Consider the following 27,926-nt stretch of genomic DNA (forward strand, 5'->3'; position numbering starts at 1 on the left):
AACAATCACTTGCTCAGCTGTATTTACCTGAAGAAAGAATCAACCATGTAAAGTGCACATTAAAAAATGGATTGTCTCCTGTCACTGCATTGATCTGACCAGCAGAAGGTAATTCACACAAGGAAGGTTATTTTGCCTTTAAAGGGTGTGGGTACAGCTGCTCATTTCCAACAGGAGAAGGGCTCCATGCTCCAAATTCCTCAGGTCTTCTGCAACAGGTCCCCAAAAGGGACACTGTGGGATTCAGCAGGGCTCTGACATGGCTGCCACAAACCCAGCAACAGATACCACACTGCCAAATGTAAGACTTGCTGAAAATTTTAATGACTCTTCAGTTTGTACAGGCAGGCATTTTACAGCACCCTTGAACTGTTCCACACGAGCTGTTTTATGGAATCCCTCCGTTCCTCAAACCCCCACAGGGATGGAGCATCACTTCAAAAGTCGCCCTGAGCACTGCAAATGTTATCACCAACCATGGCTACACAACATGCCCATCACAGAAAAAGCTGGAGTCAGCCTCCTTTTTCCTCAGTGCTTGTTCATCCCAAGGGCAGGACTGTCAGCTAATTCCTCAAGGCATGGTCAGGACAAGGTCACCTCATGTTCCCTGGCCAGCAGAAGTGGTGACCAGTGCAGGGGAGGTGACGGTTTCAGCAGGTAAAAAACATGTTATTTACATGTTGAGGAAGTTGCCTTCCCTCCTTCCCACAGGAATATAGTATACAAAGAAATATCCAGGAGAAGTCACACAGCAGTAGCTTAGGCCAAACCCAAAATATACATTTGATGTGTACAGGTCTTTAAAGCTGGTTACAAGTATTGCAAATAGAAATAATGGCAGTAAAATATTTTCAGTGGCATAGCTACAACTGAAATGAACATATGGAATGTTACCAGCAGGATTTATCTGTTCTCTCGGGTTATCTGTACACATGTAACCCCAGTGTGCAGTATTTTTGTTCCTTATCCACCCTGCAGTGACCCAAATATTCCAAATAGCTTCGGATGAGCTAAACCACATTTTTCACACAGCTTTCACCAAAAAATTCAGTTCTGATGATTGACAGAGCAGGTTCATTACTTAGCACAACGTGTTCCCTTTTACTCCAAAACAAAGTTAAACCCTGTCACCCTTTTCCCCCTGGAAAAACGAGACAGCTGCACTACATAATGGCAGAGTAGAATGGCTTTACTTTGAAACTTTGGGAAAAGCTCTGCAAGTACTTTTCAGGTTCTCTTTTGTTAAAAAGTAAGATTGACATGGAATACCGGGGGAGACCACACGGCACAGGACAGCAGTGGTGCGGTCACTGAACACCTCCTTGGATTTCAGCCCGTATTAGCAGGATTAACCACCCACTTCAGAGGCACAGGAAAGGCAGAGCACTTTAACACACTGTTAAAACATGAAATTTTCTTCTTTCTTTGCAAAATGCAGGTGTAGAAATTCAGTCTTTAGGGTCTTGTTCTTCCCTCCCCCGGTTTGCTCACTGGATGTTGCTTTTCCATAAGTGTTCTGGTCCAGTGGAATTACAAATTTTTCACAACTGAAGAATTTTAAGGACCGTGTAGCAACAGAGGTTGGTCTGTGCAGGGAGGCTAGGAAAACAAGACTTTGGTCCTCCCAGTTCTCCACTGGTTAAAATTCCCATTTTATCGACATGTAAAGAGAATTCATATTTTATTTTTGCTTTTCTATCTAGCACACACTTACTAAGTCTGGCATATTATTATACAAGGCAGTACCTTACCTAACCTGATGAGTTTTGCTGTGTTCACTGAGGTTAACCGTGCTTAGCATGAAGTAATTAAAAAATAAAACAAATGGAAAAAGGACAACAGAAGACTAGGAAGGCTTTAAGCTTGACAGGGGAAAATCTGCAGTTTGCCACATGTCAGATTTGTTTTGCAGCTCTTACTTTTGCATCCTCTAAACAGCTGAAGAGCAGGTCAAAAAGCACGGAAATAGAAATATTTTAAAATTATTTCTCTATCTTCAAGTATTAAATAAATTATACAGGACTGTTTCTGAGATAAATATTAGGCCAACGATGAATTTTAAAACAAAATCAATAGAAACATCATCCAGAAGAAAAAAAGGCAAGTTAAAATACAGATAAGTCAAAGCTACGAAGCTCCAATTAGTGCAGATAGTTTGATATGAAATCCAGATACCCAGAAATATACACAGTAGTTTTCACAAAAGTGGAGAAGGTAGGTGATAAAATTGCACTTAGTTCTGAACCCATCCGGACGGCGAGCCGCTCCCGTCGCTCGCCCGTCCGCGCGTCGCAAAAAGCCCAGCGGGTTACAAAAGATCCCGGCGGCCTGGCGGGCTCCACTTCCCTTCCCGGCGTTTGCTGAGGGGCAGGGATGGTCACTATCTGTCCTGGCGCTCGGAATCCGCCAGCCTGACGTCCGAGGCCGACAGTTCCAGCACGGGGTTGACGAAGCCGGCGTACTCGGAGTTGCCGTTGTCGTCCACGGCGGCGGCGCCGACGAAGTCGTTCTCCCACTCCAGCCCGTTGGAATCGTCGGAGGCTGAGGCCGGGTGGCTCCCCGGCTTCCTGCTGTTGAATTTCAGCGCTGCCCGCAGGATGTCCTCCTCCGTCTTGGAGCGCTCCCTCACCGGGATCATCCTGTTCATGCCTGGCATTTAACACACACACACGTGAGTGAGAAAAAACACCTCCCCGTGAGTCTTCAACTAAATTTTGTGTTTCTGCCAGGAGAAACGAAGGTAGAGTTTGGGCAGATGCTGCATTCAGTCGTCCAGGAAAGGTCTGCAGTTTGTTTAATTGCACACAAGGTTCTGGACACTGCTCAAAGACATCTAAGACGTTCCTGATTTTGTCAGTAATTACAGACCTTGTTCACCTCTCAGATTGGCTAAAAAACAAACTCTTGCTTATTTTTGGTGAGCCTTTCAATGGCCAAGGTCTCAACTAATCTTCTGCAGGTTCAGTAAACAAAAGAGGAAGTATTGCATGCAGAAATCTCCTGTAACAGCAGCAATGATACTGCTGTGTCATTGCTGGGATACTCCTTGGAATGCAGATCCAAGTTCCCAGTGGATGTTACAGTGTAAGTAATAAGGGTTTTTCCCAAAATGTTGAAGTCAGACTCCTGACCAACCTCCACATTTTGAAAGGAAGAACAAGCTCTTCCTTCTGCTCCTGGCTCACGAGAGGGCAGCATTTCTTTACCATTGCTTTTGTCAGGAGTTTACAAGTCAGTTCCACAAAATGCAGGGAAATGAATTCATTTATCTACTGGAGTATCCTAATAAATTAATTCATTTATTAGGGCTATCTCCACATTTATCAAAAATAAGGAACTTTCTCGGTAAAAATAATTTATAGTTTAACCATTACAAACTTGTCAGAAACTCCATCAGAAACAAGTTTTAAATCACCTTCCCTTTTGAAAATGACACATTTACAATGAGCACAGCTTGAACTGTCAACATCTTTAACTTTTGGGCTCAGGATGGAGCTGAAATGCAGGATAAATACCTTCTTCATCCTCCCACTCTAAATCCAAGGAGGTGCTGTCATCGTTCCCACTCACTGATTTGGTTTTGGTCATCAAGTCACAACTGCTCTCCGTGTTGGGTGTCAGCACTGTGGCATCAGATGAAAGCCCTATTTAAAAAAAAAAAAAAAAAAAACAACAAACCCATAATGTGTTTTTAATTCGTAAATGTACTTGAATTTCAGGTTAAACATGCAAAAGTAAAATTTTAAATTAAGATTTCATTGTGCTTTGTGGCCCTTTAAACCTCAGGAATGTTGGAAAAGGCACTTTTATCAGTTCAAAGAGTAATCAGTAGCTTATAAATAGTCAATATCACTGAGATATTCCCTAATTAGAGCCAGAAAGGAGTTTAATAAGCTGTAAGCTGAGCTGTATGAAGACTTGTAAAAATAAAAAAACCCAAACCAACCCTCTCCTCCCCAAAAAACCAAACTACTCACACAGCCACCAGTCCTCCACCTCAGTGGTTGTCATGTACTGTCACCAAAACTTCCAGATAAAAGCTTATCACATTGTTTTCCTCTAAAATGTTGGTGGAATTTTTTAGTACGGGCAGCCAAATTCACCCCTTGCACTTCATTAGGAAAAAAAGGAACCATTAATATGGTTCTAATTACTTTGCCAAGGGATGATTTAAAAAAGCTATGAACACATATTTGCATCTTCAGCTGGTTTTACAAGAAATGTTCACCACCATCTTTTATTCATCAGATAAAAAAATTACCGGATTTTAAAATTACAGATCCATGTATAGACATTTTATATTTGTGTGTGTAAACATAAAACTATAAATAATCTGTGTTTATCTAGGAAAAGAAGCAGCATTCTGTGCCCCTCAGGGTCCCTCAGCATTTGAAGATGTGCTTAAGGAAAGGCAGACTTACTGCTGCTTCGGAAAGCTTCATACTGGAATTTTGTATTCCTTAGGAAAGGATCGAGGTCTTCCTCTGCCACACAGCTGCAAAAATGCAATTTTTACAGCTTTAGAAACCTCCAAGGGTGCCATGAAAAATATGTTATGCCAGGTGCCCCCAGGTCTGTGCTACAAAGCATGTAAACACTGAACTAAATGATTTATAAAATCATCTACAAAATGCCTTTCTATTCCTATTCATCACATCCTCCCCCAGCCTGTGCTTCTGCTCAATTTTTATTACTATTTTCAGTTAAAAATCAATTAACTAACTCAAAACAACACTTCCCCTCTCTTCGTCACTTTAGATAAAATCTCCTTAATTTTCAGTTCATTTTTTAAAGTGATGAATTCAAACCCTGCTCCTGCAGTCCTTTGTTTTTAAAATCTGGCCAGTTCCTACTCAGTTTTCTCAGCTCCTATTCCATCTGTGCTTCCATAGCAAAATTCCTCCTGTCCCCCTTTTCTTCTGTGCATGAGCTTTTTCTAAAATCAAACACCATGCCACTGTAAATTTCTCCACTTTTTTTTTGGCTTGTTTTTCCCACCACCACCACTGAACACAGGAGGTCAGAATGAAGAAACTTAAAATAAATAAATACACAAAATATTTAATAAGTAAATGTAATTAAGAATATTAATGAAGGAATGGGCAGACTAGGTTTTCTATTACCACCACTGAACACAGGAGGTCAGAATGAAGAAACTTAAAGAAATACACAAAATATTTAATAAATAAATACAATTAAGAATATTAATGAAGGAATGGGCAGGCTAGGTTTTCTATTAGGTGTTTCTATTATGTTTTTCGAACAGGGTCTTAAATAATAAAAATACTTTATGTTAGCTGAAATTTTACATATAAACACCTCTCTAAAATGCACCACTGGATTTTGTGTGTGTGTGTAAATATCTGGGAGCAGCACTGTATGCAGCAGTCCAGTAACTCCAGGGACAACCAGCATGAACCCAAAATACCCCCTGGCTTTCCAGATGAGGAACAGGGGTACAGGCAGTGAAGGCTGTGAGTTATCAGGAATAAAACATGGTCTCTTACCTCTGGAACTCTCCATTGTTAACAGCGTGTGCTCTCTGCGTTATCCTGTGCTGCCTACGTTGCTATCAAGAGAAGCAAATTATTGGAAGAGCTGAACACTCAAAGCAGAGCTCTCAACACTTTACCCTGTTTTATGCACCCCCCCAAAAAACCCATCAGTTTTTGGGAACCTCAGTCAGGACTGCTCCTCTCTTGTCCCCTGTCTTCTTAGAGTGTTTTCAGTGCACAACTAACACCCGGCTGATGTTGGATTTCTTTTGCTCCGTGCCCGGGAAGAGCCACCCTGCCATTTAAAAGATAAATATTTCCTACAAATCCTTTCATCCCTGTGCAAAGCAGTGCTGCCATCTCCTCTGGCTGTCTCCATCAGCACTAAGTGCTTCATCTATATTAATAACAGCTTTGCTGCCTTGCGGGGCCAAAAGTATTAATAACTCTGCTAATGTCAACTTCATCTGAGAATGTTCTCTGCTTTGGGTGTGAGGAGGGAACTGCACTGGATCTAGTGTTTTTCAGTCCCAAGATGATGATGGTGGGGTTGTTTTCTGGCACACTTTGCATCTTGGATATTTAAATGATCCTAATTGCAGGTTGCAATGTGCAAATGGGGAGCGCAGAGAAAAAAAAAGTGGAAGCAGAAATATCACTTTGTGGTGGTTAGAGGTGAAAAGATTCAAGAGCGCGGAGAGGAACAGACAGAAATTTGGCACAACACAGTCAACAAATCTGTCAAAATCAATTACTGCCACACACAACCATTTCCTTTCAGGATTCCTATACCCACATAAAACCCAATTTAGATTATCTCCCCATTTTGCCAGGTCACATCCCAACACCCAGCACTGCCAGTTCCAGGACACACACATATTAACATTCCCTGCTGTTACAGACCCTGCCAATTAGCAGAGCAACATCGGCAAGCCAAATGAGCTTTAAGAGAGGCCACACTTCCAAGGAAAAAGCCATTTTTCCATTTGTGCCCACAAACAGCAGGGAGATGAGTGATGCATTCAAAAATAGCTGCCAGTTTATCTGGAAGGGCTAAGTGCTCGATGCATATCTGGACAAAAATGCTTCCTTAAAATCCTTATAATCCTTATGGGTTTTGAGGAGGCTTTTTGAGCAGGAGATAAGTGGTACTAATTTTACACCAAGAGGAAATTAAAATCTCTACAATCCATTCTGTCTTGGGTCCTGACTAAAAGAAGAGCATATTAAAAATACTGAAAGACAAGAAATACGGCATTTCTTGCACAGAACTTCTACAAAAAACAGTTAACACCATTTTAAAAAAAAATCTACTTTTGCTGGCTTTCTATAGATCAAAAGTGGTAAAAAAAAAAAGCAGGCAAAAAGGTCAGAAAGAATTAACCCTCCCACACCAAATGGCAAGGGGAGAGAAAGAAATGTGAAAGGAGAGCTATACTTAGTGACATAGAAATTAGATGAGAACCCCAGAGCAGGGTCAATACAAAACACAAAGATAAGGAGCAATACAGTGCACAAATATATAAAGTACATTTCACAAGTCTAAATTGTGTCTAAATTAAACGTGTGCTTAATTTCAGGGCTTTTTTTGGTTTTTTTTTTTTTCCCAAAAGCCATCACAGATCATTTTACCATTTAAGATCAGTAACTTCTACATATTACATAAGAAGAGTGTGAAGCTAATTATAGATTAAAATTATAACTCATTCAAAATCTCTACTCGGAGACAGAAGCTGTTTCAAACAATTATGGTGATTTTCAGCTGCTCCAACCAGCTGTACTTCCAAATCTTGTATTTCTTTCTCTACTTTGCAAGCCAAAGCCATTTCCTTGAGAAAAAGGAAAGGGTATCAGGGAAGTCTGCAGACATGGGAACAGGACAGAGGCTCTCATAAATATTGGGGTTTTTTCCCCTCACCTCCAAGAGCTTTTTCTGCTTTGCTGCCCTGGCTGCTTGACGTTGTGCAGCATATAAAGCCTCCTCTTCTAGTCTTAACTTCTCCTCTTGTAAGGCTAACTGTGTATGAACAAAACAGTAATGGTTAACAAAAGCAGAACCTATCTACCTTCCTATTAATCAAGCCATAAGTGCGAGAAAACAAAAGAAAAGCAGCTAGAAAATCAAAATAAAACAAAATTGGCTACAGCTACAGCACCAACTGGGTTTAACAGCTTCCCTCCCCGCAAGCAAACAGCCCGAGAAATTTAGGTAACTGCTGATTAAACATTGATTATTAGTGAATTGCTGCAATGCTTTTTTTCTACTTTATTATGGACTGCACAGCGAAAGATTTAAAGATTTTCAGTTCCATAGTTCGTTGGCACTTCAGATCAAAGTTCATTCAAGTTCTACATTGTGCTCCACATCGTATTCCATTAACTGCTGCAGCACTAAAACAGAGTAACAAATTATGTGGGGTTTTTTCCCTTAAGAGTAACAAATTATGTGGGGTTTTTTCCCTTAAGAAAGTTGTGGAGAAAATTCACCACAGGAAAAGCTGAATCAAGAATATTCCCCATTTGGTCTTGCACTGAAAAAAGGGTCCAATTTAAGAGATCCTAGTCAGAAACCCAGCCTATTTTTTCAGCTGAGAGGCTATTAAAAAGAAGGAATTTGTGCACCTTGTAGACTGCAAATACCAACTGCTGAACAAAACCCAACTGCTCAGTGAGAGTGGAATCTCCTGGTGTCCATGGCTGATCCTAACACTTTTGGAAGAAAAAACATTGGCACTCTCACTGTGACCACCCACCTCTGACTGCAGCTTCAGATCAACAACCCTCTGCTTCTCAGCAATGGAGTCGTAGTGTCTCTCCTTCAGGTCTGCAATTTCTTCCTCAGTCAGAGGCCTGGGGAAGCACAAAAAAGCCCCATCTATTATTCATGCACGACAACCCTGACATATCTGTGTGGTCTTTCCTGGCCAGTCCTTTAATGCACATCCAACAGGCTCTGCTTGTGGCCTGCTCCTCCTGAAAGGTCCAGCTTGTTCAGGACCTGCCTCTCCTCACTCTCACAATATATATTATTTATATCTTTACAGAGAGGATATTTGCAGAACCATCTCTGCTAACAGAACTACTGGAACAGAACCATTGCCGTCACTGCAGTCCAAATCTCACTTTTCTTTTTTTTTTCCTTACTTGTTTTTGTCCCTTGTTTTTCCCTTACTCTCTTTTGTTTAGTGTTCCCAGCGGGACAGCAGAGGGAAGGAGAGGTCCTCAGTCTCAAAGTCTTACCTGTGACTGCTTGCTGGGCTCTCCCCCTGTTAAAATAAATAAAAAAGTCTGATTTTTGTAAAGACAGAGCACTTCCAGAACTTCCCTTAGCAGAGCAACCCAGGTCCATTTCTGTTCTCAGACTGAGGGCACTTGCTGAGTCTTATGCAAGAGTTATACCAGGAGCAAATTCTCCTTGGATTCTCCCCAAACACACTTTTTCCCCACACCTCTACTTTTATTTTCTTTATACCCAAAGTCCATAGTGCCCCCTTCCTTTAGGGGTTATTTCCCATACTCCCCAAAACCAATCTCTTAGATCTTTATCCAAAGCCTTCAATTCATATTCCTACTGCAAGGAAAACAGAAAGTAAAAAAAAAAAAAACATCCTGTGATTTAAGTCTACAACTCAGAGCAGGAGGAAGATGCAGATGTTGGAACCATTTTTAAGGATTGGGTGAGCCGGTTTCACAATGAGGTACTCACCTCATCACTCTCCACCAGGTTCTCAAACTGCAGAGGAAAAGAAAGAAAAATAATTTTTACAACTCAATATAAGGAGTCACTAAAGACCCACACAGCAAGTATGACTGCATATTTTATGTGTCTTGTAAAAACACTACTCCAGTTCTAACAGTGGGACTGTAATCCTCCTTTCAGAGGAGTTTTATTTTTAGAGTTGGACCTTCTTAGCCATGTTTTTCTTCCTAAAAGGAGAAGAGTCCTAATTAAAAAAAAAAAAGAAGCATTTTAAGCTGCACAAACTCACTGTCTCACAACAGGAAGTTCTGCAGCACAACAGATTTCCCCCTCTGTGTACAACTTTCTCAACAGCTCAAGCATTAACCACAATAATTAATGTTATCCTCATTAATGGGGGCAATCTGGCTGGCCTAGGACTTGCAGGGTACAGGAGGGAAAGTAAACCAGGTTATTCCTTGCACTACCCTTGGCAAAAAGGAGGCTGGGAAAGGACCTCTGTAAACTAGAAGGTAACCCCAGCATCAATTTGGGCTGGAATATCCCAGAATATTTCAGTGTTCATAAACTGCAGAAAGTGTTAAAGGCATTGCCAGGACTCAGCCCTTCCCACTTTTCCTTAAATCACTAAAAATGTGAGTGCTCACCTCTATAGTGAAGTGTTCTCCTGTTGAACACGTTCTAAAATACTTGGATCTGGAAAAATAAGTTTACAGTTAGACTGCAGAAGACTCTTCCATACACAGCAGAAGGCAAACGAGCACAAAAATTTAAAGTAGGTTTTAAAATACGTTAAATCTAAAATAACAACAAAATCTTCATGTATTTAGCACATTGACTTATTAACTACAGCAGGGAGAGGCAAAAGCATGTGAACGCCTTCTGTAGAACTGGGGAAAAAAACACAACCCTTGTGAGAGGAAATCACTTGTCAGGATGCTGGACTTGACATTTACAGACTATTAGCATGTTCTGCAATCCCTTTAATACATTTTTTTCCTGGAAAAAAGCATTGTTCCAGGCAATTTCTGAAAATGCTGTTGCTCACCACGGCACTTAACTCTTTCCTGGCACCTTGTACCTCATCAGTGCTAAACAATACATTTTATTTTGACAGCTTGGCACATCCAGAAGGCTGAGTCTCAGGGAAAAACATCAAATAAGAGGTATGGGCAATACTTTTAAACTAAAAAAAAAATTAAAAAATCAACTCACACTCTAATTTTATACAGGGAACTGGTTTCCTCCCCTGATTCTTTATTCGGAATTCTTCCTATTTTATTTTAATTCTTTTGCAGAGGACAGTTAGCCCTGTCCTCTACAAAACCCCACACAGTGTTAAGTTACCTGGACACATTTTTACCTAGCCAGGGAGGTTTGGCCACTGTCCAGAGGAACATTCTAACATAAACACCCTTCAGTGCAACATCCATTTCATCGAACTGTTTCCCAAACCAGGGTTTCCAGTTGCAAGTGCTGACTGGTACAAGGAACAAAGCCAGGGCCTCAGGGATTTCTCCACTTGCACGAAAAGATCCTTCAGCACTTGCAACCAACACCAACACTGTGACACTAATAAAAGCAACACCCCAGCCAAAGCCTGAATTATTTTAACCGTACCAGATTTCATCTCCATCTCATTTTTCTTTGGAAGCCACTTTCGGGAGCGTCTCCCCTGGCAACTTGTTGCTCTACCCACTGGTTCCTTGTTGCACAACCTTTCCTGCCACTAAAGAACCTCTTCCAGAGGATTCACTGCTGGGAAACCAGAGGGCAGAGGCCATTTTCAACGCAACTGTGGAAGCTTGAGGTCATTAGGGACACAAATGACCCACCAGCTTCACCCCTACACAAAGCTTCAAGTGAAGGATCAGCAACCTATGAAAATGTTTACATATATATATATATATGCATAAAGCAGCAGAATTCCGTATATATATATATATATGGAATAATTTATATATATATATAAAGGAGCAGAATTACATATATATAATATATCAGATATATATATATATAAAGCAGCAGAATTCCGTATATATATATATATATGGAATAATTTATATATATATATAAAGCAGCAGAATTATATATATATATAATATCAGCTTTATATATACATATATAAAGCAGCAGAATTCCAAGCAAAGGCAACTTACAATCTTCCAGGATATTGAAAACCTTACTGAAAACTCTATACTTAGTTCTTTAGGAGTTTATCTCTTACAGGCAAATCCTGGAGCATCCAAAAATAAGGAAGCTGGGGTGGGGGGAGGATCTGAGCGACTGAAGTAATCATTAAGTTGATAAGGTACATTTTTACATTATGGTGCTCCAGAAACAGCCAAATGTGGACAATGTGCTATCGATCTAACTTTTTAATACGCCACATTTTACAGTTTTGGTTTTAATAGAATTCCCTGCTCAGTGGAAGGAGAAGAAGCCCAACAGTCTGACACTGCTCTGTAAACTACCACCACCACCACCACGCCCGGAAAACAAATCTGATCTGAACCTCAGACACTCGCTGCAGGTTGTGCAACACCTGAACAATCAGACAGTACAGCAGCAGGCAGGGAGATTTGTTTCACTGGTCAGGACAGCCTGGTATTGGACTAACACGTGCAGGGATTGGAAGTAAACTTTTTGTCACTCAAATTGTCACTAGATTTGCCTGCTGAAAAAAGAGCTATTGGCCTGTGGAAGGAGACTCAGCAAAGCACACAGGAAGAAGAAGCTTTCAAGTACTGCCTGGTGTTCTCAAAGCACAGCAAACTGCTACTTCAGTGCCAGCTTGTCAAGGCGCTGGGGGTGCTCTCATCCCCTCTGGCGGAGCACTGGAAATACAAGCAGGTATCCTCTGCATGCACTGCCCTGGTTTTTCACCCCTGTCTCTGAGAAGCAGCTTGTCTGGAAGGTGAGACTCGCCTGCCAGGGCTGGTGTGAAGCAAGAGGCCACGAGCTTGCATCATGTAAAATGCCCAGCGTATCTGCTGAGAACGATTTCTACCCTAACACATCAAAAATAAGTGATGTGTGGGTATCCAGAGCCGGCCAGGATATGGAAAAAGCCCAAGCACTTCCTGTTTGCACAGTGCTTTTCCGTGAACTGCTTGTGGCAGAACGAAGCAGGTTGTCGCACGTTTCCAAGAGATAAGGATTCCTCTGAGCCATTCTGCAACAGACATGAGTTCATCGGAACCATTCTGCTCCTGATTTATCCCAACAGCAGCGGCTCAGCCTCTGACTCACGGCGAGGACGAGATCACATTGCAGAGAACCGGGTGTTTTTCCATCTCTCGCACAAGCACGGCCGCCTGCACGGCTTTTTGGCAGCTGACCTGGAAAACCCCTCCAGGCACCTCCTGCCGGAAAAACACCGGGACTGAGGAGCCGCTGACCCTGGAAGTGCATGAGCCCCGAGCGCACCGACCCAAGCCGCGCCGAGCCCGCCGGGGCTCCCCAAAGGAACCGGGATCGCCCAGACCCCGCATCCCACCCTGCCGCCCCCTCCTGCCCCACGGGGAAGGCGGAGCCGGCGGGCCCGGCACCTCCCCGCCCCGGGGAGGGGAAAGGGGCAGCGGCGCTGGATGCTGCTCACCCTCCGCCGCGCTGGATGCGGCCGGGATCCCTCCGGAGGAACAGCCCGCAGCACCACCGCGCCCAGCAGTTCCCCATGGCATCCTGCTGGGAACGGCTCCCGCTGCCTGCCGGCGGGCTCAGGGCCGGAGGGGCGGCCGCGGAGCCCCGGCAACAAAGGGCCGGCACAGCCTCATGGCTGCGCTCGCCGGCACCGCCCCTGACACCGGCATCATCGGCCACGGCGGCCCGCCCCTCACAGGCACCGGGCCGCGGAACGCCGCCCCTCACAGGCACCGGGCCGGGCCGTGGAACGCCGCCCCTCACGGGCACCGGGCCGCGGAACGCCGCCCCTCACGGGCACCGGGCCGCGGAACGCCGCCCCTCACAGGCACCGGGCCGCGGAACGCCGCCCCTCACAGGCACCGCGCCGGGCCGCGGAAAGCCGCCCCTCACGGGCACCGGGCCGGGCCGCGGAACCCCGCAGCCCGTGTTCTGACGGGAGGAAAATACGGCAGGGTGGTGCCCGTGGGCAGGGTGGAAAATGGCCCTGTGGGCGAGAGGAATCCCGTTCAAGGTGCCCGGTGTTGTGAGGGGGGAGAAAAGGGTGTGCCCCCGGTGAGCGAGGGTCAGTGCCGGCGGGGTGGCTGGAGCACGGGCACGGGGTGGTTTAGTGAGGGTCATCGCTCATTTTTGGTCTCTGTAGCTCCCTAAATCACAGCTCCACACTGAACACCAAACCACGGAATCACAGATGGGGTTTGAGTGGAACTTCCACTATCCCAGGCTGCTCCAAGCCCCGTCCAGCCTGGTCTTGGACACTTCCAGGGATGGGGCAGCCTCAGCTTCTCGGTGCCAGGGGCTCTCCACCCCCACAGGGAGGAGTTTTTTCCTAATTTCCAATTTAATATGCAATCTACTCTCTTTCGGTGTGAGCCATTCCCCCTTGTCCGTGGCATGTAGGAAGAGAGGATGAGGGAGGCATAAAAGCAACCAGGAATTCCTTACAGAAGGTGATGCCTATCGATGTGACTCGGGAGGAATACATTGCAGGTTCCAGATACGATTCCTCATTACACTGTTTTCCAGGAAATGGACATTTTGGCAAGGGGAATACTGCTCCTTTCCCAAAGAGCGCTGTTGCAGTATTCCAGCCTGACAGGCGTTCGTGAATTCCTTCAGAGAAATTGAACACCTTTTTTTCCACAGTGCCCTTAGCTGTGACACAGCTGAGGTGACACAGAGGCCACCGAAGTGAGGCGGGAATGTTGGGAATATCCGCACGGAATGCCTTTGTTCCTGCGGTTTGTTCCTGGAGCTGTTTTCCTACACGTGTCATGCCCAGAACATGAGAAGTCAGTGTTAGCAGAAGGCCAGACCAAGGGTTGCTACATCCACCAGTGGATGGAAGGAACAAGGGGATGCTGGATTGAGAATGCATTGGCTGAAAATCCGAGCGCACCCACAGGGATGCTTCAGCTTTCCTTCCCCTCAAAGGCAGCAGGCTCATGGACGCTTTTACATTGTGAATAACTTTGTAAGGTGAACTGCACAGCGAGGCCACCGGCACAGGCACCTAAAAACCAAATTATTCCGCCTTTTTCACGGCTCAGCCTTGGCAACATCCGCAACCTCCTGTCCACACACGGAACAGGCACTGCATGGATTCAGGCTGGGCTTTTAACACACCCCACAAAATATAAGATTGCTGAGCCCGCTTTACTTGCCCCAGCGGCTTTAGAAAGCAGCCTTTATAACATTTAACCCTTAAAACACTTTATGAGGCCTTTTCAAGGGCCCAGCGAGCTGCCGGGCGCCTTTCGCGACAGGCGGGGCGCGGCCGCGCTTTACGGCGGGCCGTTGCCGCGGTAACGCCGCGTTGGCCGGGAGGCGGCGGCGGCCGCGGTGCCTCCATCCCGGCGCTGCGCCCGCATCCCGGCCCCGTGCCCGCATCCCGGGCCGGGCCCTCCGCCGCCGCCATGGACAAGTACCAGGTGCTGGGGCTGGTGGGGGAAGGCAGCTACGGCATGGTGACCAAGTGCAGGCACAGGGAGAGCGGGCAGATCGTGGCCGTCAAGAAGTTCCTGGAGAGCGACGACGACGCGGCGGTGAGGAAAATCGCCCTGAGGGAAATCAAGCTGCTCAAGGTGAGGCGGGCTTGGGCGCCGCTGGAATTCTTTCCCCGGGCCTGGATCCATGGACCCTGCCGTGCCGTAGCCTGGCAGAGCTGCCTCTCCGTTGGCCTGAGAGCTGGGATGGATGCACCTGGCGAATCCCGGATTGGGAAAGGCTGGGGATGTTCTGGCGTGCCCAGGGAATGGTGCGGGCTCTGTTGCCGCCTGGTGGTGGCTGTCCCCTGTCCCAAATGCTGCTGGAAATAGGAGAAACGCTGACCTTTCAGAGCCTGGGGGTGTGACGCTAAACGGGCTGGGTGTCACCTGAGACGGGAAAACGCTGCTAGGAAAGTTTTCCTTTATTTTTTTTTCTATCCACGGCACCTTCCTGGCAGGCAAGAGGCTGGAGGAGGACTCCTGTGGGATTCCCTGAACCTTGTGTGGCAGCCAGCTGTGTCCCTTGGTGTTGGAGTGTGGGATTTGCCTGGTGTCACTGTTGGGGGGAAGGACAAGGGGGAATGGATTGAAACTGAAAGAAAGCAGCTTTTGTTTGGATATCAGGAAAAAATTGTTCCTTGTTAGAGTGCTGAGGGTGCTTCCCTTGTCCTAAAGGAATGCTTGTCCCATGTGCATGGGCACATGTGGGAGTTTGGAACATTAGGACCCAGGTAATGTGTTTGGTGAAAGAAAAAGAAAAAAAAAAGAAGGAAAACTTTATTTCCAGGTTGCTCCTGTGATGTGGGGTGTTCCAGAGGTGGGAATACTGGCAAAGCTGTGTCCTGTCCTCCTGTCTGCCACAAGTGTCTCTCTCTAAATCTGGCAGCTTACAGTTCCTGTGCACTAAAGGGGGGGAAAAAGTGGTGTTTGCCATTACTGCACGAGCTGCAGAATTAGAATTAATAGAAATGTATCCAGCTCCAAGCATTATCCCTTCAAACCCTTCTAAAGTGGATCTGTGTGAGCCTGGATTGTCCCTGCTCCGAGTTACTGAGCAGCCCCCAGGTGTGCTGGGAATTAACTGGTTTTCCTGGGTGAATGGAATCTTTGCAAGGGGAAAGATTTGCATATAAAGGAAGGGTGGTCTCTCACAGGGGACGTAAATACCTGGAGGTTTGGTCTCTTTGTAGTTCCTTCCCTTGTTCCCTGTCAATCTTTGGCTTTAATTTTTGATTTTTTTTTTTTCCTATCGAGTTTGGGCAGAAATTTATTTGTCTGAAAACAGCAAAAAACTCTTCAGGTCTTGTGTGGGGAATAAATCATTCCTGGGAAAAAGAGCTTTTCCTCTTATTGATTACCCTTTAAAAATTCTTCTCTTGTCAGACCTTGTGAGAAGTCTGGGCAGGCACAGGTGCAGGTTGGTGGCACTGCCTCTGCACTGGCAGAGTTTTCCTACAATTCCCTGTGCTCTGCAGTCCTTTTGCATCTTCCTGGGCTCTGGTGCTGCCTCCAGGGATGTTTCCCTGCCAGGCTCCAGCTAATAAATAACTGTGCTCTGTAGCACGGCCTTTTGTGTCGGTGTGTGATAAATGTGTAACAAATGGGAGGTGGGGACACAAAATAAACAAAAATACACAAAGTAACCAGAAAATACAGCTGCTTTTTCTTCCTCTTTTTATTCAAGCTGCATTTTCTGGTAATGTCCCAGCTGGGCTGCAGTAAAAAAAAATTAACTGCAAAAAATATGTTTTAAAAAATTCCCCTTTATAGCTTTTACTGTTTTCCCTCACTAAACATTCCCTGTTTTCTGACAGCAACTGAGGCTTTGGTACCGTCCCAGCTGGGCTGCAGTTAAAAAAAAATTAACTGCAAAAAATATGTTTTAAAAAATTCCCCTTTATAGCTTTTACTGTTTTCCCTCACTAAACATTCCCTGTTTTCTGACAGCAACTGAGGCACGAGAATCTGGTGAACCTGTTGGATGTGTGCAAGAGGAAGAAGCGGTGGTACCTGGTGTTTGAGTTTGTGGATCACACGGTGCTCAATGACCTCGAGGACTCTCCCAGTGGACTGGACTGCGACAGGGTTCGGAGATACTTATTCCAGATCCTGAGAGCAATTGCCTTTTGTCACAGCCACAACGTAAGTATGTGCAAGAAATCAGCTCTGCAGCTACAATCAATAGATAGATATTAGAAAAGAAGCCTGTATTTTTGTATTTATATATATCTGAACTTAGAGAAATAGAGCTTTGTCTGAAAAGGAGAAGAGATGCATAAAACAAATGTGTCTGGAATTAGAGGTTCTGTGTTCACCTGTAATTTTCTACTTGAACATGAGAAAGCTGCACTTTTTGCCGAGCCAGCCAGTTTGCTATGTCCAAACAGGGAGTTTGCCTGACTTCCTTTTCCCTGTGCAGATCATCCATCGGGATATTAAGCCAGAGAACATACTGGTTTCCCAGTCAGGAGTTGTGAAACTCTGCGACTTCGGGTTTGCCCGGCCCTTGGCGACTTCCGGGGAAGTTTACACGGACTACGTGGCGACCCGCTGGTACAGAGCCCCGGAGCTGCTGGTGGGGGACAGCAAATACGGCAGGTGAGCCCGGCCTGCCAGCCTGGGAAGGGCTGTGGGGGGCACGCAGGGGGTGCTCCATCCCTGCCTCAGCCTTTGGATCCCTGGAGCTGTGCTGAGCTGGTGGTTTTTCCCCCCAGGCCTGTGGACGTGTGGGCTGTCGGCGCCCTGATCACAGAAATGCTTACGGGAGAGGCCCTTTTCCCTGGAGACTCAGACATTGACCAGCTCTACCATATCACCAAGTGCCTGGGTAAGAAGAGCCCCTCGGGAGCGAGGGGCTCAGATTTGTTTTGGTGGGTGGGAAGATAACAAGCCATGCTGTAGCCCTTACTCCAGTGCTGACCCAGCATTTCTGCCTCTCACGTGTTTCACTGTCCTGTATTTTCCATGTGGCTGCTTTGTTTGCCTGACTGCAGGTAACTTGATCCCAAGGCAACAGGAGTTATTCTATAAAAACCCCCTCTTTGCTGGCATGAAGTTGCCCGAGGTGAAGGAGCTGGAATCCCTGGAGAAACGCTATCCCAAGCTCCCTCGTGACGCGCTGGATTTAGCCAAGGTAATTCACAGAGTGTTTCCTGGGAGTGTTCCTCTGTTTCCCTGTCCTTCACCTCACACAGCTGAGCACAGGGATGTTGAAGTGCCCTTCTCTCAGCTCCCCACGCAGCTGAGGTGAGGGCTGCAGGATCCCAGAGCTCCAGTCCAGGGTGATGGGGGCACTCAGCCCTGCAGGGCCAAAGGAGTCACTGCAGGGATCTTTCCCTCAGACATGCCAAAGCTTTAATTCCTGCTGTGTTTTTCTCCTCTTGTTGGCATTGGTTTGACAGGAGTGCTTGCAGATTGACCCAGACAAGAGACCATCCTGTGCCGAACTCCTGCAGGGTGATTTCTTCAACAAGGACGGCTTTGCTGAAAGGTAAGAGCTCCTTTCCTGCTCACTGCAGGCTCAGGTTAGAAAGAAGTGAAGCAGTTGTGCTGGGAGACTGCACACTGCTGGGTTTGCAGAGCTGACAGCTGCTGAATGCCTCAGTTTGTTTTGGCTTGGCATTCCTGAAAATAGAATTGGAAGGGAAAACATTGCAGTGGCACATTTACCTTGTCATGACATTAATTCATCAGTGCCACACCACACTGGGCAGTGCAGTCTTACACTGTATTCACTCTCTGTATCTGCACCAAACTGGTGCAGATTTATTTTTTATTGCTGTATTGCTGTATTTAATTGCTGTATTGTGAAAAATACATGCAGAAAATTTTATTTAATGTATACATTACATTGGTCCTCTCATTGCTTTAAAGGCACAGTTTGTTTGACTACTTTAAAGGGCTATAGAAGCCTGGGCTTAACAACTGATGATAATATTCAGATAAATAGAAGCCCTTTTATTATTTGTTTTTTTCTTTCCTCTTTATATGGAATGTAGATTTACTCAGGAGCTTAAACAAATGATCCAGAAAGATGCCAGAGACCATCAGTTCCAAAAAAAATCTAAAATCAGTAAAAAGGATGTTTTAGAAGAAAGAAAAATCATCAGCGTCCAGGTTGGTCCGAGTTCTCCAAACCTGTATTCTTTTGGGTGTTTTCTCATGTTTTAAAATCATTGTTTTTAAAATAGGTGCAGCAATTCCTAGGAAATACCTTGGGAGTGTGCAGGGGGTTCTTGGGCCAGTCCCTTGCAGGTGAACCACACAGTGGTGCAGTTCCTGGCAATGCAGAGCTGGAGGGGGAATCACTTGGGAAGCATAAGTCATGCTTTATGCTGCTTTATGTTAACCTGTTTTAAAGCCCTGTCATCAAAATGAAAAATTTTCCTTTCAACTGGATACCAAAGACGCTTCAGAGTGACTTTGAGGTGACATTGAGATGAGTTTTTATTTAATTTCTTCGGAAGAGACACAGGATGCAGCTGTTTTTCCTCCATCATTTCTGATTCCAGTCTCAAGTGACTTATTTACAGAGAGTGCTGGAACCCTGACAAGTTTTCTCCTGTTTGATGGAAAGCAGAGATTCTCTAACAAAACCAATTCCATCTCCACTGGATTCTTGCAGAATCATGCATGTGTAGGCTTCTGACATGTTTTTTTTTCCTGCATGCACTGCTGTAAACTGCCCTTTCAACCATGACTGTAAGGAAAGATGATGTTTATCTTCCCAAACAGGATTTCAGCATGGGCCCAAGGAGCAAAGATGGGAAGCAGATAAAGAGCAAGCCCTCTAAAGCTGATGCAGAGAAAGCAGACCGATCCTCCAAGCTGAGCTTCCTCTATGACAACACAATCTACCCATTTAAATTCAGCCCTCAGACCAACCTGAAAGATTCCAGCAGCAGCCTGGACTATGCCAAGAGCCTGGGCACATTTATCCCTCCCATCAGCCAGAACTTCTCTCCTACATTTGGGACGGGGTCTGGCCCTGGGAGCTTGAATTACAGGTAAGGGAGCAGAGCTAGGGGAGCTGGTATCCATCATTCCTGGGATGTCCTGGGAGGGGCAGGGTGACAGTGTGGGGTTTGGAACACCTGGCATTAGTTGCTTTGTACTGGCTGTGTCAGCCCAGCTAATACCAGCTGTGGGGCATTTCTGATTACAGACTTGATGAAAAGAGTAAAAAATACTTGAACCCCTTGCTAAAGGCACGCAAGCCTTCTCCAGTGGGGCGTTGCAATGTCAACTTGACACCGGTGAGTGGTCTGTCTGTCTGTCTGTCTGTCCCCCTTGGCCAAGCAAAAATTAATTCAGTTGTGTGTTGTATTCTCAAGAACTCCATCTGGTCCATCTTTCACCTTAACTCCCCACTGGAAATACTGGGTTTGTTACCCATTTTTTTTCCTGCAGATTTTTCATTTATTATCCCTTGCTAACAGTTCTTAGATAAAATACATTTTATGTCAGAAAGCAATTTTAAATGAGGGGAGCAGTCCAGCACAGGATATCTGTGAGATTTGGAATATATCCATGGCCTCCTGCCCGGCCAGGAGCACTAGACCATGTGTGCTGTGCCACTGAAGCAGAACTGAGGGTTTGCATTTAATGTGGCCAGGGCTTTCCTTAGTCATGTCATAACTGCATTAAAAATTGATAAGGGAAGCAAGTGAAATGGAAAGTTTTCCTCTGCTCTCACTGCCTAGGCATGATTGTTACCATGCCAGCCAGGAACATTTGCCTTTTTCCAGATAACTAATCCCAGCCATTCTCCAAGTGCTGTATTTTATCTCTCCAAAAGCAGCCTCACTGAGATGATTGTTTTCATTTTGCTGGTGCTTTTCCATTGCTTGTTTATAAATAGCACTTGAGCAGGTTGAATTCCTTCACGCACATCAAAGTCTTTTGTCTCACTCTTGGACAGATTCCAACTCCATCAGAGCATTACTGTTTTACTGATTTTTTAAGCTTGAAAATAGCTTTATTTCTGTATTTTCACGAGCTCTTCCTTATGCCCTTGATTACAGGTTACCAATGAAAAACCCATCCTCCAGGCAAGTAAGAAAAAATGGGAATTACCCAAGACAGATGTGCGTTTGCCAGAACTAAATCATCTCCCCGAGCTGAGGGGAGCGGAAGGTAGGAACTTTGAGGTCCTCTAAATACAACCTGGCTGCCAAACAGGTGTCAGGAAGCAGTGTGTCAGCTCTCACTCCCTAAACATGGCTTGCCTTGTGTTTTGCAGCTCGGCATCTCAGATTTCTGAAGAAGGAAAATAGAACGTTAGCAGAGTCCCAAGTCCCCTCCCTCGCCGTTATCGACCTTCCTAACTCAAGTCTGCCTTCACAGCAGGTAGCAAGGCAATAAAGTGGTTTGTGCTGCTCTGTATTTGTTTGGTTTGTGACTTTCTCAACAGCATGGCTCACAGAATTCCAGTCTGCCTCCTGAAGGAGCAGAATTTGCCTCGGGGTCGTAAGTCTTACACTGGGGGAGCATTTTTGAAGCCTGATTTGACCGAAGAACAGATTTGTTTTGAATTAGGTGTTGGCATTGCATGTGTCTTTAGAAGGCTGCTTCTGATTGTCTGCTCTGTTGATGCTACACTTGGAAATTGATCCTGTCTCTTTCTTTCCCAATTTACAGCTGTCAGGGACCTTGATGCCGGATGCATCAGAAGCCAACTTGCCCAGGGTCGAGCAGTAGCCCTGGGGAGATGGTCACACCTGCCTGTAAAAGGTGGGCTCTCATTTCTGCTGTCTAGCCTTCTGGTGGCTTCCAAATGGATCATAACACTCACATAGGGCTGGGAAGTGCAATAGGAAAATGGTTTTATACTTCACATTCTTGGTCGGGACGTGCAGCTATGACAGAGTTCTTACTGAGGGCAGTACACAGCTCGCTGTGCCTGGTAAATCATTTTCCTGAGCTGAGGTGCTGGGCATTGGGGTTGGAAACTAAGCAGCTCATGAAATTGGGGGGTTGAGCAAGCTGGTAGGACAACAGAAAACGCTGCCTGCATGTGGGGAGGGGAAAAAAAACCCTCAAGTTTTCTGATCTGTGAAGCACAGAGGTGTAAGTGCACAGCTTCAGCAAGGTAAGGATGTGTAACAAAGCAAAATAAAGGAAGCCTTTCACCAGGGAGCACCTCTGTGTTTTGCCAGTCTGTCCAGAGTCATTCTCCTTTTCTCCTCTTGATGCAGGTGACTGAACAGTGGGAACAATCCATCTGAGTTTCCAGGGGCTAAAGCTGCCAGGTGTCTGCAGGGGAGAGGAGGATCCCTTACTCCTGTTGGTGCAGCAGACTGCCACGGAAGTGGCTCGGGTCCAGGCCAAGGATGGAGCTTGCACTGCCATTGCTGCTGGATTTCTTGCATGCAAAAAGCCCCTGGAACTTGCTGACTTGCTGGCTTAGGGCCAGGTCTTGTCTGAGAAGGGTAGTGGTCATTGGTGTGTGACAAGGGCAGGAGCTGCTTTGGAGGACTCTGAAGGAAGCTGGGCTTTCTTTTGTCCAGCTGCTGCCTGCCTGAGGGGTTTGTTTTTCACCAAATCGTGACGAAAGCAGCTGTCAAAACTCTCTTATTTCAGTGGGCTGGCTGATCTGGATTGAAAAGCACCTTTGCCTTGACAGTGAAGAAAACATCTGTGCAAGAAATACAATATCTAAATGTGCAGATCTGCAGCTGTTCCTTTGAAACCCTCGCTAATGCACTCGTCACTTTGGTTTAGGTTCCTTTTCCCTCCGCATTTTGGACCCCACGTTCAGGCAGCTGTCTTTGGGGTGTTTGCCCTGGGTGTGTTGTCTGGCTGTTGTTGATGGTGAAGGAAGGACTACATCCCTGTGGAATACCGAGCTGTGACGCAGGTGGCACGTGGAATGTCTGAGTAACTCAAGTCGTTGTTCCTTTAGGTCCCTTAAAAGAATGGGACAGTAAAACGTGACTGTTTGGAAACAGTTTTTGCTTACTTGCCCTTAGTTTGTCTGTGGCCAGTTTTGGGCTGTCCCTGTCTTGCTCACATTTTTCCATCACCTGTCACAACTCACGTGGTGTTGTTAACTTTGGAACTTATTTTTCCACAAAATACTGCCTTTCCCATCGATGGATCACGATAGAATGTGGTCTGAACTCATTGTCTTTAGGGATTTGTCTCTGTGCTGTCTCTTGATGTGTACATTTCATTTGTAAATAAAAAGATCTTCCAACTCCAGGCTTGACTGTCCCCACAGTGGATGTTCCACTTGGCCACAGCAGTCAGTCAGATAGCCATGGGCAAATGCAGGGGGGAAAAGAAGGTTTGGGGAGGGAAGAGCGGAGGTTTTTGGGGGAAAGGTGCGTTTGTGGGGGAGAGAAAGTTTTAAGGGAAAGGTTTTGCACAGGGAAGAGAGTGGCCAGGAGGTCCAGGCAGGTGATCCTCTGCTTGGCCCCAGCGAGGCCACATCTGGAGTGCTGCATTCAGTTCTGGGCTCCACAGGTGCAGAAGGACAAGGAGCTGCTGGAGAGGGTCCAGCAGAGGCCGAAGATGATGAAGGGTCTGCATCATCTCTCTCAGGAGGGCAGACTCTGGGAGCTGGGCCTGCTCAGTCTAGAGGAGAGAAGACAGCAGGAACCTCATCAATCCATACAAGTATCTCCCAGGTGGGTGTCAAGAGCATGGTGCCAGATTTCTGCTGTGCCCAGCAACAGGACGAGGAGCAGCAGCCAGAAACTGGAACACAAGGAGCTCCACCTCAGCTTGAAGAACAGAATCTCCTGAGTTGGAAGGTACCGCGGGAATCACCGAGCTCAAGGAGTGTTCGGACAAAGCTCTCAGGCACCTGGTGGGATTGGTGAGGTGTCCTGTGCAGATCAGGAGTGGGACATGATGGTCCTGATGGGTCTCTTCCAAGCTGGCGTATTCTGTGATTTTATCGTGGAGTTTTCTCTCTGGAAACATTCCCAACCCGCCTGGACGCGCTCCTGCATCACCAGCTCTGGGTGACCCCGCCTCGGCAGGGAGCTCGGACTGGGAGATCTCCAGATCTCCGCTCCCACTCGAACCAGCCTTCAGCGAGAAGGGGAACACGAGAGCTCAGCCGGGGAGCGGGAGAAGCTCTTCCGAAACCTCCCAATCCTCCGGAACCGGCTGTGAGGAAGCGGAAAGGGTGGAGCGAGGCCGGGCGGCGGCGGCGGCCATGGCCACGGCGGGGGGATCGGAGGGAGGCGAGCCGGGATGCGAGCCGGGAAGCGAGCAGGGATGCGAGCACTACCGGCGGGGCTGCCGGCTGCGGGTGGGTGAGCGGCTGCCGTGCCGTGCCGTGCCGTGCCGTGCCGTGCTGTGCCGTGCCGTGCCCCGCTCCATGCCGTTCCCTTCCGTTCCCAGGCGCCGTGCTGCGGGAAGCTGTACCCGTGCCGGCTGTGCCACGACGGCGCCGAGGAGCACCAGCTGGACCGGTTCCGGGTGTCCGAGGTGCAGTGCATCCGCTGCCGGCTCCTGCAGAAGGTGGGTCCGGCAGGGCTCGGGATGGGGGGGACCGCGCTGGGACGTGCGGTGTCACCTCCCTGCTCCCTGTCGGGGTTATGGCCTCCCGCTTTGCAGGGGAGCTTTAGGATGGGTGGTGAGGCACTGGAACAGGCTCCCTGGGGAAGGGGTCACGGCCCCGGTCCTGGCAGAGAGCAAGAGTTACGTGGGCAGTGCTGTCAGACACCTGGCGGGATGCTCGGAGATCTCCTGTGCGAGGCTAAGCCTTGGACATCGTGAACATTGTGGGTCCTTTCCCAGCTCAGGATGTCCTGTGATCACAGGGCTGTGTGCAGGAAGTTCTGGAATATCTCCAGTGAGGGAGACTCCACAGGAAGGAAGCTTTTCCTCCTGTCCAGTGGAAATGCCTGTGCATCAGCTTGTGCCCATTGCCTCTTGGCTGTTGCTGGACACCACGGAGCAGGGGCTGATCCCATCCTCTTGGCACCTTCCACATCCCCACAGACATGGATCAGATCCTCTCAGCCATTCCTTATCGGGGCTGAGCCACCCCAGCTCCCTCAGCCTGTCCTCTCCAGCCTGTTCATCACTTCCCAGCTCTCAGCCTTGCTCCAGGAGCTCCACGCCCCTCTTGGAGCTTGGAAGCGAGCACAGCACTCAGGATGTTCCTGTCCCCTCAGGCCCAGCAGCGCTGTGAGGGCTGTGGCAGCCTCTTTGGGGAGTACTACTGTGACATCTGCCACCTGTTTGACCGTGACAAGAAGCAGTACCACTGCCAGGAGTGCGGCATCTGCAGGTGCGTGCGGGCGGCGGGCCCGGCTCCGCGGGCGCCGGCCCGGCCCTGACACCTCTCTCCGCAGGATTGGCCCCAAGGAGGATTTCTTCCACTGCTCCAAGTGTAATTTGTGCCTCAGCCTGAGTCTCCAAGGAAAGCACAAGGTGAGGATGCGCTGCTTACCTCCGTATCTTAAAAGGTAACGCCTTGGATGTGAAGCTGGATGTGCCTCAGCCCCACCTGAGGCCACAGGAACGGGGAGAGCAGTGGGTTCTCCTTCTCTAAATTCACCTAACAGCAACACAGGTGCCACTAATTGAAGACTTAAGAAATTTTACCTGTTGGAGCTTTACAATATAGAAAAACACGGAAAACTACGCAGCAGAATAACGTTTTCTTATCTTTTTCAAAGTGCATTGAAAATGTCTCCAGGCAGGACTGTCCAATATGTTTGGAGGTGAGCAGCTTCTTTTCATCTCCTGGATAACTGTGTGGCCCCATTTTTGACTCTGTGTGTGGATTAATTTTCTTCTCTTTTGCCTTGTATTTGCCTCCAAACAGGATATTCACACATCTCGTGTTGGAGCCCATGTTCTGCCGTGTGGTCACCTTCTTCACAGGTAAAGCAGACACCTGAGCAAGGGAAACACCTGCTGCATCGTGTTGGGTGTTTTTTCAGCAGCCTTCAGTCTGTGTCAGCTGCTTACAGCTGCTTTCTGAGGGACCTGCATTGTGGGGGCAGTCTGTTTCTCCAGGAATTATTTTCTTTAGGGGGGTTGTCGTCCTTCTCAGTCAGTTTTGACAGTGTGAAGCTCTCCTGTCACTTGGCCTAGGGATGTTCTTAATTTCTGCCTTGGGGACACCCGTGTGGCTTATTTCCTTTGTGCAGTCCTGGTGTGTTCCCTGTCAGTAATTCAGTTTTTCTTACTGACCTGTGTTTCCTTTTCAGGACATGTTACGACGAAATGCTGAAGGAGTGAGTATTTCCAAACATCTTTCCTCCCAATATTACCCTAGTCCTAACATATTGTTTCAAGAGCTAAAAATCACAATGCCAATTCTGCACCGACTTAAAGACAGCTCCTAAAGGGATGAGGGGCTAGCTTAGGGGGGAAAAAATGCATTTAAATTCCGACTCAGTGTGCCAGAACTTGCTGCTTCGTGCTGCCTGTTTCCCTGGTACAACGTGAAACTCGTCCCTACCAATGGACTTGTTTCATGGCCTGCCTTCATCTTCTGGTTGAGACGTGTCCCCCTCTTTCTGCCAGAGGCTACAGGTGTCCTCTGTGCATGCACTCGGCGCTGGACATGACCAGGTACTGGCGCCAGCTGGACACCGAGGTGGCGCAGACTCCCATGCCCACCGAGTACCAGAACATGATGGTGGAGGTAAGAGGGCAGCCTCGCAGCCTTGCCTGGCTTCCATGAATCTGTGCCTCGGAGTTACTGGCAGTAGAGGGCACTAGGGACTCGTGCTGGATCGGGAGTCAGACCAAGGGGTGGGGAATGCTGAGGAGCAGCCGCGCGTGGGGTGTTCATCCCTGCTGTTTATATCCACCCACCGCTGGGGCTGCAGCCTGTCCCTCCCTCCCTCCCTCTCCTGTGTGCATGCAGATCCTTTGCAACGACTGCAATGCCCGCTCCACGGTGCAGTTCCACCTCCTGGGCATGAAGTGCCAGAGCTGTGAGTCCTACAACACGGCCCAGGACGGGCGGTGCCGGCTCTCCTTGGAGGAGCAGTGACCAGCGGGACGCGCGCCGCGCTGGGCCCTGGGAGAGACTGTTGTGTGAGCAGAGCAGCTCTTGTGCCAGTAAAAATTCCACTATTCCCAGTCCAAGGAGTCCCTTACTGCCAAAGGGAGGAGGCAGGTGAGAGGAGCAGCATGAGGAGATGTAGCGAGCAGCTGACGCAGCAGCAGGAGGAATTTTGGGGCAGCTGAAGGGGAAGGAGGTGGAGGTGCAGCTCTGGGGGAAAATGGGTACCTTTGAGAGACCTTGGGGGCTGGTGCTGGTATCCACAGGGCCATGTGTGAGGATGTGATGTTCCCTGGGAATGACGTGTGTGCCCACAGGGACAGTGGGCAGGGGTTGCACCTCCAGCCCCCTTCATGCACTGTGACCCGTGTGTACAGAATTCCCTTCAAACAAGGGAACTGCCCTGCCTGCTGGGATGAGCAGCTGGAAGATCCAGGTGCAAAGCCCCCTTTTTTCCCCTGGGTGCCCATCCTGACTCACTGCTGTTGCTTTTTCCCCTGTTTCTGCCTCATTTTGCACTGTCCACTGGCAGAGGTGGTGCAGGTGTGAGACTCGTACGTTGCTGGATTTTGCTAGTTAGGGACCTAAAGTGAAGCACATCCTTCACAGCAGGCTGAGCCTGGGATGTTCACTGAAATAAAGCAGTCCAGGGTCCAATTTTCTGTGATGTTGGTGTTTGTTCATGGTAGAACTTCACTGGGGGGGTGAACCGCTGCCTTTTGAAAGAAATAAAAACCCCTGCTCCACCCTTTTTCATGTAACATCCTGCCTGAGGTGTTTTGCAGTCTTAAGTATTGCAGGAAATCCTTGGTTTCTGTGAATCTCACATGGAGATACTTTACAGTAATGAGGTGTAAAAAAGGATCAGTTCCTCTTCAGGTCATAATTACTCATCTTTAACTTGTTCTGTAATGAGCTTTTCTTAATCCAACAGTGCCCGTTTTCTCTAGGGAATATTTAGGATTTGGATGGTAGCTATGGTAGCTTGCCTTGACTGGGGTATCTTTTTCTGGAGCACTTTTCTCACTGCTATAAATAAATGTAAAAAAAAGGTCTCTATTAAAATAAACAAACGACAGCGTGCCTGATGCGCTCTTCTTTCACACACGTACTCC

The 27,926-nt window shown here is 47.3% G+C and overlaps 3 protein-coding genes across 4 annotated transcripts; 2 read left to right on the forward strand and 1 right to left on the reverse strand.

Moving 5' to 3' along the window:
- Positions 1–302: 302 nt before the first annotated feature.
- On the reverse strand, positions 303–13,104 carry AP1AR (adaptor related protein complex 1 associated regulatory protein). Of its 2 annotated transcripts, XM_041396843.1 has the most exons (10): positions 12,800–13,104; positions 9,846–9,894; positions 9,205–9,231; positions 8,739–8,764; positions 8,252–8,348; positions 7,417–7,515; positions 5,511–5,572; positions 4,425–4,498; positions 3,519–3,647; positions 303–2,652 (listed from the first exon to the last, which is right to left on the reverse strand). In XM_041396843.1, the coding sequence occupies exons 1-10, from the start codon at positions 12,874–12,876 to the stop codon at positions 2,384–2,386; spliced, it is 909 nt and encodes a 302-aa protein (XP_041252777.1). In that variant the 5' UTR covers positions 12,877–13,104; the 3' UTR covers positions 303–2,383. The 2 variants fall into 2 exon arrangements, with proteins under 2 accessions (XP_041252777.1, XP_041252778.1); XM_041396844.1 differs by lacking the exon at positions 7,417–7,515.
- A 1,428-nt stretch (positions 13,105–14,532) lies between these two features.
- Positions 14,533–23,030, forward strand: CDKL2 (cyclin dependent kinase like 2). Its single transcript, XM_041396845.1, has 13 exons — positions 14,533–14,924; positions 16,776–16,970; positions 17,248–17,426; positions 17,543–17,655; positions 17,822–17,961; positions 18,230–18,318; positions 18,827–18,944; positions 19,563–19,834; positions 19,993–20,083; positions 20,852–20,963; positions 21,070–21,176; positions 21,468–21,560; positions 22,025–23,030. Exons 1-12 carry the CDS (start codon positions 14,757–14,759, stop codon positions 21,525–21,527), a joined length of 1,644 nt encoding a protein of 547 aa, XP_041252779.1. The 5' UTR covers positions 14,533–14,756; the 3' UTR covers positions 21,528–21,560; positions 22,025–23,030.
- A 950-nt stretch (positions 23,031–23,980) lies between these two features.
- Positions 23,981–27,889, forward strand: RCHY1 (ring finger and CHY zinc finger domain containing 1). Its single transcript, XM_041396848.1, has 9 exons — positions 23,981–24,090; positions 24,183–24,302; positions 24,962–25,077; positions 25,142–25,220; positions 25,469–25,513; positions 25,618–25,676; positions 26,006–26,032; positions 26,325–26,445; positions 26,671–27,889. The coding sequence occupies exons 1-9, from the start codon at positions 23,995–23,997 to the stop codon at positions 26,797–26,799; spliced, it is 792 nt and encodes a 263-aa protein (XP_041252782.1). The 5' UTR covers positions 23,981–23,994; the 3' UTR covers positions 26,800–27,889.
- Positions 27,890–27,926: the final 37 nt, after the last annotated feature.

Source organism: Onychostruthus taczanowskii, unplaced genomic scaffold (genome assembly GCF_017590055.1).
Source record: "Onychostruthus taczanowskii isolate IOZ18803 unplaced genomic scaffold, ASM1759005v1 scaffold131, whole genome shotgun sequence".
Taxonomy (NCBI): domain Eukaryota; kingdom Metazoa; phylum Chordata; class Aves; order Passeriformes; family Passeridae; genus Onychostruthus; species Onychostruthus taczanowskii.

What these genes read in the sequence shown, in the direction of transcription:
- AP1AR (XM_041396843.1), bottom strand. Translation starts at nt 12,876, where the DNA reads ATGGGGAACTGCTGGGCGCGGTGGTGCTGCGGGCTGTTCCTCCGGAGG. An exon ending in CGCATCCAGCGCGGCGGAGG is followed by an intron (nt 9,895 to 12,799) that starts GTGAGCAGCATC and finishes TTATTTTTCCAG; the next exon opens with ATCCAAGTATTTTAGAACGT. An exon ending in AGAGTGGGAGGATGAAGAAG is followed by an intron (nt 2,653 to 3,518) that starts GTATTTATCCTG and finishes GTTAAATGCCAG; the next exon opens with GCATGAACAGGATGATCCCG.
- CDKL2 (XM_041396845.1), top strand. Translation starts at nt 14,757, where the DNA reads ATGGACAAGTACCAGGTGCTGGGGCTGGTGGGGGAAGGCAGCTACGGC. An exon ending in CGAGCTGAGGGGAGCGGAAG is followed by an intron (nt 20,964 to 21,069) that starts GTAGGAACTTTG and finishes TGTGTTTTGCAG; the next exon opens with CTCGGCATCTCAGATTTCTG. An exon ending in CAAGTCTGCCTTCACAGCAG is followed by an intron (nt 21,177 to 21,467) that starts GTAGCAAGGCAA and finishes CCCAATTTACAG; the next exon opens with CTGTCAGGGACCTTGATGCC.
- RCHY1 (XM_041396848.1), top strand. Translation starts at nt 23,995, where the DNA reads ATGGCCACGGCGGGGGGATCGGAGGGAGGCGAGCCGGGATGCGAGCCG. An exon ending in CAGGAGTGCGGCATCTGCAG is followed by an intron (nt 25,078 to 25,141) that starts GTGCGTGCGGGC and finishes CTCTCTCCGCAG; the next exon opens with GATTGGCCCCAAGGAGGATT. An exon ending in TACGACGAAATGCTGAAGGA is followed by an intron (nt 26,033 to 26,324) that starts GTGAGTATTTCC and finishes TCTTTCTGCCAG; the next exon opens with AGGCTACAGGTGTCCTCTGT.